Source organism: Rhipicephalus microplus, chromosome 5, assembly GCF_043290135.1.
Source record: "Rhipicephalus microplus isolate Deutch F79 chromosome 5, USDA_Rmic, whole genome shotgun sequence".
NCBI lineage: Eukaryota > Metazoa > Arthropoda > Arachnida > Ixodida > Ixodidae > Rhipicephalus > Rhipicephalus microplus.
In genome coordinates this window covers 93,834,397-93,848,229 of record NC_134704.1, presented here as the reverse complement: position 1 = coordinate 93,848,229, position 13,833 = coordinate 93,834,397, and the positions used below count along the sequence as shown (strand labels likewise).

The 13,833-nt window shown below is 44.8% G+C and overlaps 1 protein-coding gene across 8 annotated transcripts in view; it reads left to right on the top strand.

The window, feature by feature from the left end:
- Nucleotides 1-13,833, top strand: part of LOC119174335 (cytochrome b5 reductase 4) — a 323,373-nt gene that overhangs the window by 237,119 nt on the left and 72,421 nt on the right. Inside the window, exon 1 of one of the 8 annotated variants that reach the window (XM_075895761.1) lies at nucleotides 3,360-3,617. The exons of the other annotated variants lie outside the window; for them this stretch is intronic. Coding sequence (XP_075751876.1) covers nucleotides 3,510-3,617 — 108 coding nt within the window. The 5' untranslated portion in view covers nucleotides 3,360-3,509. Of the gene's footprint in view, nucleotides 1-3,359; nucleotides 3,618-13,833 lie in introns of those variants that run through there. 8 annotated transcript variants of the gene reach the window in all.

Here is a 13,833-nt window from a genome sequence, read left to right as displayed (position 1 = left end):
CGCGGTGTTTCTTTCGCCCTGTTCGAGCTTGGCCAACCGCCGTGCGCTATCATTGCGATCGAGTTTTAAGACGCCCCTTTCAGGGCGTCGTGTTTTTCTCCGGCGGAGAACAAAACGTTATAAGACTTGGCCGCCTCAATCCGCCTTTGTGTTGCACGAGGAAACGTCTCCCCGAGTGAAAAGCCCTCGGCTGTTTGAATGCGGGGATTAAGGCGTATGGATCGCCCATCTCCCTCGGATCAATTTTCTCTGAAAGCTTCGAAAGCTGAGAGTATATATCGACTATACAGCGGCGCCCTTCGTGTCCTTGGTAGGACGGCGGCTTTGGTGTAAGAACTTGGAACCGGGGATTTTCGTTGTCGCCCGGAAATTTTTTTTTTTTTTGTCCAATACTGGGCGATTGATACAAGGACAGCTCGCTTTCACAGCTGCCCCTCTAATTATCTTTTCTTCAGCCTCAGACCGAAGGAAACCCTTCTTTATCTTCCGATCATATCCGGTCGAGCGGTCACTTCCGGCTTTGTGAATTTTCAGAAAGAGTTTTCTAAAAGAAAAACTCACGGACCGGGTCCTTAAGCTTCCATTTCAGTAGGCCAGAAAGCGAAACACATTTTCTTTTGATTTTAGGCCAACGTATTGACACTCCCGTATTTCCCTCGGAAAGCCCTCTGCGACTAACGTAATTTTGTGTAGCCTCCGGAGGCATTTGTGAGCTTTCTGCGCCTTGCCTTGTTTTGCATTGCCTTTGAGATCGGACCACGTTTGACCAAGCAATCGCGTCACCATGTGACGTCAGGTTATTCGACATCATGGGGACGCAATAATGACATCGCAAGTATTGGCTATCAGTGATGTCATGATGTCTCATGTTGACGTCGTCACGGGATCACTTTTTGCATTACTAGTGTTCACGCCACCGGCAGGGGACGTCGGTCAGTTATCGCCTTTCGATGAGGCATCTAAGACTATCGCTTTGGTATCGGTCGATGGTTCTGCTTCAAGTTATAAAACATACGTGTGATATCGAAGCTAACTTGACTCAAGACAGCGGTCAGTTAACAGTCCGGAAGCTTTTAGTTTTCAAATTGAGGTGTCATCTTGCACCTTGGTTTGCGAAATATGACTCCTTGTTGCGGTTTCTAAACGAGTTCTACCGGCAGTGTGACATTATATTGCGACAGAAACCTCTAAGTAGTGGCACAGCGGACCGTCAGGCCGCGCGCTTTCTCTGATCCTTGCGACACCAGCACACGCAAGCTGGCTAGCAGCGATGCTAGCTTGTCATTTGCTCGTGGCAATATAGAGTAACTACACTCCACCCCAACCCCTTTCCTGTCATCTTCCATACCTCACCTTATTGCTCATGGATCGCAACTACCGATTTTCGATCGGTACTGGGTGTTTTACCATATCCCATACTGCACTATATATATACTCCCCCATGTCCCCCTTACACCTCTTCCCAGCCAGTCACTTCTTTGAAAACCTCTAGCTTTTTTTTTTTTTACGTCGCACTGTCAATTTCGGCTGTCTGCGTTTCCGTGTTGCCACTAATTAGCCTGACGTTGGCCGTGTAGGGGCTCTGTTCTCTATTCTTGCGCAGGGCGTGGTCTGTAGTGCGTCAACGTGTGTAAGTAACATGCACGCTGGCAGGAGAGTTATGTTCCTCGGAAACGCCTAAAGCGAGTGGTGTTCGAGTAACGCCCCGAGCCTTTACGCGATGGCTGTGCAGTGGAACACGGCACGTCGACGTTTCCAGACGCTCTAATTAAGGCCTGTCTGGACGCGTCCCAGCGGAGATCTTCGATGCGCACTATAACTCCTTCAGTGTACGCGGTGCTCAATCAGGAAATAGAAGACGGGAAACGGGACACATTGCGTAAGCCTGCGCGCCTGCTTCGCGTCTCCCTTGCCTGCACTTCAAAAGCGAGCCCAGAAGTGGCGAGACGTGATGTAACTTTCCGATTATTATACAGGGTGTTTCAAGAAATGTGTCCAATATTTATAAATTACAGGCAGACGGCATTTTCAGATGTCTACAAACTATAATTATCGCAGTAATAATAGAAATTGAGACAAATAATTTTTAACTGGTTGAAATAGCCGACACAGTCGAATTGACGAATTCGAGTCCTTTTTAGGAATAATCCATAGAGACCTTGAAATTTTAAAGGTGGCCATTGACAATCACCGCGGAAGGATGCAATCTGGCTAGTTTAGCAGGCGAAACCGAAGCCGACGCACTAAACAGCGCACTTACGATTCACTTCCAAAACGCCCTCAGTGACGGCTTTTTCCCTTGTCGTTATCAACCGTCGATCTACACACTTCGCTCCGTGGCCGTTTATCAAGGCTTGCTTATTCTTCACCCTTGATGTGAGGGAAACAGTGTCGTCCTTGAGGGCGTTCTCAAAGGTAATGGTAGATGCCCTGTTTGGCGCGTCGTTTTCGGTTTCATCTTCTTAATTAGCTTTGTTTCATCGATCCACGGTGATTACCAGCAGTCGCTTTCCAAAATTTCAATGCGTCTATGGACTATTCGTAGGATGGGCTTGAATTTGCCGATTTGACTCGACCGGCTATTTCCGCTGGTTAAAATGTTAATTCGGTTAATTTCTACATTTAATGCTGTAAATAATGGCTGTGCGCATCTATAGATGGCTTCTGCCAAAGTAAAGGTAACGCTGCAGGTACGATGCAGGTGCCTTTTTTCTGTAATTTTTAAAACAGATTGGACACACTTCTTCAAACACCCTGCATACATATAGTGAATGGGCAGCCAGTATGGACAATTATGGTGCCTGAGCCATCTCACTGACTTTATACAGCCAGTTCTGATCGGCGAGCTTAAAATTTATTCATCAGAAACGTTACACGCTCTGAGATAAAGGAAAATAGTCTGTAAAATAAGCAGACGAGCGCTTAATTTTCTTCTGCTATATCTTTTTTTTTTCATATCGCGCCAATCGGTATGTTGTCTCCGTGAGCGTGAGTTGAGTATCGCAGGGGTCATTACACTAATATATTATAAACATACACAAGAAGCGGTGTCGCAACGGTGCAATCGTCGAATTTCATGGCGCGCAAAGCATCAGACGAGTTCCGTAAAGCCTTCCTTCGTTTAGCCACGTATCATTCGGACGAATTGTATGGCAGGCTGAGGGGAAAATGTCGACATGCAAACCCGCCACGGTGGTCTATTGGTTATGGTGCTCTATTGCTGACCAGAAGGTCGCGTGATCAAATCCCGGCCGTGGCGGCGGCATTTTCGAAAGCGGGGAAAATGCCAGAAGCCCCTATACTGATATTTAGGTGCACGGTAAAGAACTTGAGGTAGTTGAAATTTCCCAAACTCTCCACTACGGCGTCCCTCGTAATCACAGAGTAGGTTTGAGACGTTGAACGCCAGCAATTATTGTTCTTGTTAACATTCAAGCTAATTTAGCGCAGAAAGACAAACAAATAACTTTGTTTCAGTCCTGAGAGGCGAGGCGGCGGACCAATTAGGTATGTCCACACCCAGCCGTCGGCTAGTCCCATCTCGGAACACAGAGGCCATGCCTCTAAGCACGTTCACGGGCCCTCTGGACAGCCCGAAACCGGACGTCTCGTCTGGGGTGTGTGATTGCCGTCGTCTTATCTGCTTCTCGATTAATGTCCTGTAACGCAGGGCACTGCCAGAGCATTATTGTCTGCTCGATATCATTAATATTGTGTGAAAACACGGAAAAACGAGCCCTTAAGTATACACTTCTTTCGCGCACACACACACACACACACACACACACACACACACACATAAACAAATATATATATATATATATATATATAACAACTAATGGCTATAACTCACCTCTTTCTAAAGTAACATCCGGCGTACCCCAAGGTTCCGTATTAGGCCCTTTACTTTTCCTTATATATATTAATGATCTCCCAGACAGCATTAACTCCGCTATAAGGTTATTTGCAGATGATTGTGTAATTTACCGCGAAATAAACAATGAATATGATAACCAATTTCTACAGTCAGACCTTGACACTGTCTCAACCTGGTGCAATAAATGGCTTATGACTCTCAACTCTAACAAATCTAAATGCATGTCAATAACCCGGCGATCTATTTCTCCCCCCTGTACCTACAGAATTAACGCCGTTCCCCTCCAGCATGTCTCTTCATATAAGTACCTCGGCGTTTACATTACCAACAATCTATCTTGGCACACGCATGTTACCTAAATCTGTAATAACGCTAACCGAACGCTAGGATACTTACGCCGCAACTTTTCTCGCGCTCCGCTGTCCCTCAAAATTCTATTATACCGATCACTAATTCGCCCAAAGCTTGAGTACGCGTCCGCTATATGGGATCCCGTGCAGCAAAATTTAATTAACGCGTTAGAATCTGTTCAGAACCGCTCAGTTCGGTTCATTTCTTCTAATTATTCCCGTACTGCTAGCATATCAGAAATGAAATCTAACCTTGACCTACCCAATTTAACTGTCCGGAGGAAACTGGCGCGACTGCATTTTTTTCATAAGATATTTTTTCACAATCCATCAATGAAGCGAGACCTCATTTCACAACCGTCATACCACTCATCGCGCATTGATCACCAGCATAAGGTTGCCATTCCGTTTTGCCGCACCAAATTCTTTTCAGCAGCCTTCTTACCGAAAACAGCAGCCGATTGGAACCACCTTCCCTCTTCCGTTGTAACAATAACAGACCCTTTGTTATTCAAGACTGCAATTTCTCAGCAATGCTTGTAACTATACGCAGTTTCCATTATCTATCTTTGTATTGTATGTGCTTGAATTCTTACTTATACATTTTTAGTTGACTTATGTTGCCTTCCTGATTTGCGCATCTGACACTTGTTTCTTTATGTTGTCTCTTTTTTCTTGTGTGTTATAAATGTTGTTGTAATGCCCTACGGGCCCTGAGGGTATTCTAATAAATAAATAAATATATATATATATATATATATATATATATATATATATATATATATATATATATATATATATATATATATATATATATATATATATATATATATATATATATATATATAATGAAGCGCATTTCTTGACAAGTCAGAAAGGCAAACATTGTGGTGCCTGCAGCTCCTGGCTGAATGTTTCGCAACGCATCCACTTCCTCGGGTCGTGGCACCTATACGGTACTGCTTTTGTTTTAAATCTGACTCCAACACACATATAGAAGAGGGATCTTGTAGCCGCACATTTAGCGCATATAGCGCAGCTAACAGCCAGATCGTGCGTGGCGTGTGAAAGCAAAAATAACATGTGTAGAGCATGTATCCTCTCGTTGATTGATTGATATGCCTGGTTTAACGCCCCAAAGCCACCATATGATTATGAGAGACGCCGTAGTGGAAGGCTCCGGAAATTTCGACCACCTGGGGTTCCTTGAAGGGCACCCATATCTGAGCACACGGGCCTACAACGTTTCCGCCTCCATCGGAAATGCAGCCGCCGCTGCCGGGATTCGATCCCGTGACCTGCGGGTCAGCAGCCGAGTACCTTAACCACCAGACCACCGCGGCAGGGCGACGTGTCGTCTCGTGAACACTTTCTAAGATAAGCGTGCACAATCTCGCTCAAGATGGTGCTCTACGTGTTCCGCGTTGGTGTCATATGTTACCTCCTATCGTTATACGCTCGCCCGACAACTCAAAAAACGAAATGAGGCGTTTGTAACAACTCTTCCTTGAAGGACTGTGCGAACCCCGTATGGAATAGTGCGCAATCTCTATAGAGAGGATTGCAAGTTCCCGTTTATTAGGGCCAATCGAGTCGTTACACCCAGATGAGGAACGATGCGCAGGCTGTAATAATGTGGGGATTGGTTAGGATGGATTAGTCGGTGAGCTAAACGAGTCTGAATGCGTCGAGCTTTCGCGGTTGCAGAGAAGGTGAGATAATTGGAACGCAACCGAAGATGAGCTTTCGAGCAGCGGTGGCCACGGATCTGCGGGAAAATTTTCGATTCATTGTAGTGGCTGTGATAGATTTAGATTGCCTGCGTTTTTCTGGCTTTAATCAGGCTTGATTAGTACCAATATATATGCCGCCACCGCCTTCTTTTTGCAGCTTTGCCTGTATGCCCGAGTTTATTCTCCTCTGTCGCAGGGCTGTGTAATGACATATGTGATTACCTGTTGTGTACGTGTAATTAGATTAGCAGTATTATGAAGACACTAAACCCTAAAGACGACGCTAAACCAATCTATGTTACAAAGAGCATTGGTCGCTGGGCACGAGTGGTTCAATTACGTCTGCTCGTGCTTCTTTTGTTTGTTTTATAAAAGCTAGTCAATTCGAGCTCGGTTGATTTGAACTAACAGGTAATTAAAACAAACACTATGATCCTGTCGCCGCCTCGTGTGTTTCCAAGAAGGAAAACTCCTGATCAATACTGTAGTTTATAGCGAACGAGTTTTGTAACTCTGCCATCGATGGTTGTGGTCGGTTTCAATCAATTAATCAATCAATCAAATAATTCAAAAAACTTTATTGATCTATGAAAAGAATAAAGTTACAAATAATATTTCGACCGATATCCTTAAGTGTCTAGTGACCAGTTCGATACAATGTGCGTACAGAATGTGCAGGTCAGCTCTGAAGCAAGAAAAAGAACAAAAAACAGGAACGAATTATACGAATACAGGTAATAAACGTGTACGTTTTCTCAAATCAAACACACATACACATAGGCCTACATATCTTGCCTCGATAAAAAAAAAACTTGCATGCTAGACCGAAATTACGTTTTGTGTTTTGGTTCTATTAAGTGGTGGCTGTCGAAGCTGATGCTGTGTTGAAAACGCACTTATGTTCTACAACGTATGGGAGATGTGTTTCCCCTTCATTTCTACGGATTTAACCGCTCGCACAACAGTTGAAGTATTTAATTTTTTTTAAATCCTCCACACTCGCTGCGAATTTTGCATCATACTAATGCATGTTAATCGTTTTCGAAAAATAGGGATTTTGTTTTGCTAAGACTGATCGGCAATTTTACATATATGGTGCGATATGCAGGTGGCAGAAAGTAAAAAAAAAGAGGAGTAGGAATGAAAACAAAGCTTGGACGTGAGAATGGAGAGGGGAGGGGGGGAGGGAGGAAGGTGGGGTACATGATGCAGAAACGATTTTTTTCCTCGTGTTTTTTTAGAGTAGTCTGCAAAACGTAATGTTCGATTGTGGCAAAGGACTTTTGAAACAACGACAAATAACAATACGAGACAAGAGTGTGAAAGACAACGATATAAATCCAATTTACAGAGTGGGCTGAGAGCGCATTCCGGAAGTGTGCAGTTCTCGTCAACGCATTCTTTACACGTATCTCAGGGCAAGTCAAACTCCATCAGTAAAAACATGAACGCAAACACACACACACACACACACAACACACACACACACACACACACGCGCGCGCGCGCATATGCACATACACATCACAGATGCACGCCTCGGTTATAATGAGTGCGATGACGAGAAGGATTTTCTCGTTGGTGCCTCTGTGACGCTCGACAATACTTTTAGCGAAAAAAAAAGAAAGCTTCCGCTGTTGGGACTAGCAACAACACAGAAAACTAGCGAATAAGCGAACACACAGCGAGTTCGCAATATCGATATAAGCGGACTGAGAATACACACGCGCTGTACTTCGACGATTGTTGGCTGGAAGAGTGAGTGAAAGGGAAACGGAACAAACGCAGCCGGTTCGGCATGCCGCCGAAACAGCTGGGAGCCACGGGCGGGCTTATGTCGATATTGAAAGTTGTACGGTGCGAGAAAATCTGTTGCTGAGCTGAAAATAAAAGAAGGAACGCAATAATACAGGTCGATATGAACGATCAACGATGGACGGAGGATTCCAGGGGCGCCAGGTGGCGTATACAGCACAGTGATCGCCGGAAATCGCCAAGCAGTGGTGCCCTTTTGTCATTTCGGGATCAAGTATAAAGTATAACCTTTAGTTTTATCTTCTTTTTTTTTACTGCGAACGCTGTTGTGAGATTACAAGAGCCAATTTTCCTGGCGTATTCTTCCGCTGCCGCCACCGGTTGTTGCAACCACCACTATCACGCGATATGAGAAAAAAATATTACCGAATTTGTTCACACCACCGAAAACAAGGACCTAAAAAAAAAAGGAAGAGTTTGACAGCCTTTTTTCCTCGGTCTTTGTTTTCAGCGCTGTAAATTTATTACTTAATGTCATATAAACTAGCCCAAGTTTTCGTGCTCCCGAGAAAGAATATCCAGGACGGGATGAGATTTGAAGCCGGACCCTGTGCCTCGCAGGGGAGTATTCTGCGACACAGCCACGCCTGGGCTTGACGCGCCCTTTGAAAACTTTCTTATACAGGCGCCTATAGGGCGAGGAATCGCGTTGGCAGATGCAGTATGCACGTTTGTCACACAATGTGCATTGCGTAACGAATGGGTGGTTTGTCTACACATTGCAAAGCAATTAGCCATAATTCTTGATCGGCATCATTCCAAGCGCCAACAAAGTGCAGACAACGCCTTACAGATGTGTAGCGCGGCACTTCGCTTATCCCCTGAATGACGAATAAAAATGACACAGCCGACGCTTCTCTACTTCGCAAAGATGATGATAGTGATGATGATGGTGATGATATATCGCGTAATACAGGTGCAAGAGTCTCACATTCACCCCGGCTAGAAGGAGGGCCGCAATCGCTGCAGTTTAGTCCCGCGAGGGCCGGGGCAGAGAACAAGGTTCGGGGGTAGGGGGGATTTTAACAAAAGATCAGCTTAAGTTGCCATTTACAAGCAAGAACTTCCCGTATTTATTTGATGGTTGAATACTGAAGGGGACCCTTTCATGCAAGATTTCGAGAAAGACATCGATACTAGCTGAGCTCCAGAGGGACTTCTGTGCTGTCGCCGATTCTGAGATATATTGTTTTTGTGCCACAGTTATGTTTTAAAGCACAGTGTTCGCATGAGGTGCTTCAAGAAAAGTATGATTGAGACCAATCACGTCTACGTGGCCCTATAACGATTATACGGAGCAAAAACAAAATGTTTGACGAAGACCGTCAAGTGCGCGGCGGGCCGCTATCGAAGTGTCTGTGATTCTCGTATTTGAGATCTCTGGTGTAGTGTATTCGCTACAAGTTTTCGTCTGGTAGTTGCCCAAAGAGCGTTTTCAAAAGGCTCTGCAATGGCCGCTTTTCTGGTGGTCGCTGCGACTGTGCGGCGTGTTGCACGCAGGCCCGGCGTACTTTTGTTGTTTTTACGTGAAGCTGGTGCTATGTAAAGCGTGGTGTCGCGGTGTAGAGAGAAATGGATTGTGTTTCCTTTTGCCTATCTTTTTCGGTTTCTTGCCTGAAGCTTACGCAAACTGAACAGCTTCTGGCATCACGGCACAATGTAGCGAAAAGGTGCGGCCGCAGTAACTCATAAGCGGCTACAGCTTGCCAGCGGTAAATTAAAAATTTGAAAAAAGAAGGTTTTGCTGTCGAAAACCTGTTAAAAGTTCTGCTCCATGTACAGTCGTGCGCAATATGAGATGGAACAAAATATTTGTGTTTACTCAACGGGTACTTCTAGTGTACCGATATGAATGCTACGTCCCACATTGCAAGAAATACGGGGAAAGCGGTTATAAGATCAGAACTCGGGTCACGCGAAGTTGTGCGCCGCCGCCGGTGTCCGTAACCACATCGCGCGAAATCAGAAAGAAAAACTAGCACCAATGACACAGTGGTGTTTGAACCCTTGTTCGCCGGGTGCCAACCCAGTATTCTACCACTGAGCTACCCCGTTCTTTTTTTTTTTCTTTATTGCTGAGCTACGCCGGTTCTTGTGACTCGTGGGCAAACTTGCCTTAGGCGGGCTTGATGTCGGGAAAGCAATCGCGTTAATACGACTTATAAAGCGTTTTAAAACAGCGAAAGAACAACCAGTCATCGCACAATGCGAATAGCGTAACGAGTGGGCTGTCGAATGCTGCGACCCATCACAAAAGCTTGTTCTTGTTTCCCTATTAACTGTGGCGCATACCCACTTCAGCCAGAATTCCTCATCGTCGTCAGCCACTGCATGGACAATTGGCACACAATTCCTTGCAAGTGTTTAGCGGATACCACGCTTCTCAGAAGGATGACGAAAAATAGCACAGCGAATGCCAGCCTACTACCCAAACAAATTTCTTATTAGTGACCTAGGTAGTATCAAACATGTGTGCTTGCAGTAGTTACCCAATGGGTGTTTTTTGAAAAGGCTTTGAAAGGCTACTCTTCTAGCTTTCGCTGTGACTGTGCTGCGCTCTCCGCGCAGGCTTGGCGTTTTTATGAATACCTTCCTTCTTTCCAACAGCGTAGAGTCACTATGAGCCTGAAGAGGTAATTTTAGGGGTCATATTGTTCAAAGCATTACTAGGTTACTCGTCTGATGATAATCAAGTGCAATCACTTATGTTAGAAAAAAAAATTCTTCATAACTCCTTGGGCATATTTACGTTGTCGTAATATTAGTTTCCCAGATGTGAACCATTTATGAGTAAAATTGCTGAACCATTATCTTTCGCGATAAAATATTACTGAAAACGAAAAGAAGAAACAATAATATTCGTTATGGTAGCGATGATTCAGTTTTTGGCCAATGAAAATGGCGTTTCGGTAATTCTATCACTCTCTTGGCCACTCTGCCTGTGTTCTGCAGCGAATAACGTTGTTCCTGGAAAGGCTGCCATCGCCTTAGCAACGGCGCAGTGATTGGCTAACGTCTTTTGCACAGCTGCGTCTTGATGGAGCTAGAGCCCGCACGCCATCCTGTTCTACCACTGCATCGCATTTCGAGGGCCGAAAGTGGCCGCCTTATAATAGGTTTTCTTCGGTATGTAAAGACGATGACTGAGTGCTCTTGTTTCGTCTTTGTTACCTATAGATTTTGTGTAGCATTCAACTTTTCATGTTTGTTTTTTTGGATTGAGAGTCAGACGTAATCTTGTTGTCTTCAAGGATAATCGCTTATTGGCCCGTTACGAATGAAACTGATTTCTTTTCGGTCTCTGTTGATTTTCAAATACCGTTTCCTTCTCAAACGTTGTTCCGTTACAAAAGCACATTCCCCTATGGACTGCTGCTTAGTTTATATGTGACCGATAATAGTTGTTTGGGATTTGCGTCCGAAAACCACGATATGATTACGAAAGACGCCGTAGTCAAGGACTCCGTAAATTTCGGCCTTGAACGCGCGCCTAAATCTGAGCGAATCGCCCTATGTTTCCGCCCCTATCGAAAGTGCGGCCGCCGTGGCCTGGATTCGATCCCGCGGACTTCGAATCAGCACTTATATACGTGACCGTAAAGAGGGAGATTTCTTTTTCTCTTTTCAAAAGCTCATTTTTATATTGGTAAGATGCCACCTCGTGCAAAGATCGCGTGTCATGTTATGCGCTCTGCAAGAATAGTGTTCTACACTCGCCGTCTTCCCTAGGAGTGGCGCTGGCTAACACTCCGAGAGAACAGTTCAGAAATACCGTGGGGTAGCGTCTTCCGCTGTAGCGCAATCGGCAGGGAATCGGACGCCTAATTTCAAAGTTCCGGGTTTAGGTCCATGGAAACGGTGATTTTACGTCTACTCTTAATCATCGAAGTTTGCTTCCTGACTACTATTTAACATTTAAAGACAACAATTAATGCCTCGTCTGATTTTCTAGACCTAACTGTCTGTTGAAACCATTTGTCTGCTGCATAAGTGTATTCCAAAACATAAGGAAATTTATTGCTAATGTAGGCTGTCATTGTACATTTTTTGGGGGTGAATGTGACCTGTATGCGCCCCTGCTTTCTACACCGCGCGTCAAAGATGACAGTCTTCGACATGTCCTCCTGTAATAACGCTCAGGTGCTAATATCGAGAATTTTCTCAAGAACTACGAGTGTACATATGCTTAAAATCGACTGTGCTTTGTCGATAAGCTGAATGGATTGGAAAGACATGAAGCAGAATACTGGACCCTCGACTCTACTTTACAGAGTATGCAGTTCTCTGACGACTGGCATGCGGGTTCTCGTTATGGACGTCAACGCTAACTTTACCTATATGTATTTTCCACGTATCTCTGAATGGGATATGCCCGCGATCATTACATTTAATTACACGTTGAACGGTGCCTTTAGTGCATCTGCCTATGCATGTTATGTTTGCCAGTGGAATGTGTGATTAAGTGGGTCATAGTCCTACGCGAACAAAAAACACGAATAAAGTATGGCGCGATCTACCATTATAGAAGATTCTCATGAGTCTCTATATGAGCTCCGCACATCAAGTACTGATTTTGTTTTCGTGCGCGCTCTGGCTTTCGGGGTCGTTAATGCCTCCATAAACGCCGCGAAGCGTCGATAAATATGTTCCATTATTTCGTTTGTTTCTTTGTTTGCTCGTTCTTTCGCGTTTACTTGCGTGTGCTCGAAAGTTATTACACACTGTGCACGCACACACACACGCACGAACGCGCATGATCGCAAAAGTATGAACCGCGAAATGCCATTCCCGTAGTGTGTACGTATTATACTATAATATACGGGCATGCGACGATCGAGCGCCACTCCATGGAATAGGCAGGCGCGCAGCTCAAGTATTGAGCAAACAGCGTGCATGCCCTTATGTCAATGCCCACAGCTGCTCTATCTGAACCACCAAGTTCGCGTGGGTGCTCATTTCCGCGCTGGAGCTCGAGCCCGCGTGCTCGGAGAGTGTTTTCAATTCGTTTCACTCGGTACCGAGATTCGCCGGCGTGCAAAAGCAACTTATCGCGTGCGTTCTAGAACGTGTCAGTTCCAGTTCAGTGTGCGTGGAATCTCTTATGAAAATTAATTATCTTTTTTTTTGTTTTTTAGCATATCGGAGCCACTTTTTCTTGCCTTAATTCTGTCGTGCTGCTCAAGAAGTTTTCGGGGAGTTCTTATTTCGCACCTCACGGGTGGCCTTTACTTGCAGAATTTCCGTGCTCCTGTTCTTTTTTTTTTTCCTTTCATCATAGCTGATTCGATCGCCTCGAAGTTGCCTGAATGTTAGCTCATCCGTTGGCGCTGCTTATGTTTCTTTCTGCTGGTTGTGGGAATGCACGTAGCCATTTGCGATGACCTTGCAGAATTGGCGTGTCACCCGTTCGCACAGCGAGAAACTTACCCCCGTATTCCCGAACGCTCCTCGACTCGACTTTCACCCCTCACTTGACAGAGTTGAGCACTGCGCCGCTACTCGGCTGAAAATGACGCTGCGCTGCTCAAGAATAGCAGCAAATTATCGCTGATAGGCAGTGAGTTTCCCTGCCTGAAGATGGCGCTCTCATCGGCTTTCTCAAGTGAAGTTGGAGCGTTGAGTGAAGGGGCGTTCTAGAATACGGGGGTTAGGCGACTATTTCTATATATGAGATTACGCTGGTGTTATTTGTGTCTCAATGCCTATTATGTTTTCGCATTTTCAGTCACACACAGTTGTGTTTCTCGCTTGTGTAAACAGTTCTTCAACGATTGGCTAATGTAATTGGTTTCGTTATGAATGCAGCATTAAGTACTTAAGTGTAAAAAACTATTTTTCATTTTTTTTTCACATTGTTTGACGTTCCATTTTCACTTTTTTTACATAATTGTCTTTGTCCACATTTTGATCTCTTTTCGCTCCTTTACCCAAGAACTGAGTCGCAGGCTGAAACATATTATTTCAGAAGGCCCTCTCAGCCGTCCTCTCGCAACAAATTTTCGATTGTTTTTGGACACTGAAGTGCTATTGCAACGCTTATTTCTTCCCTTTTTCCTAT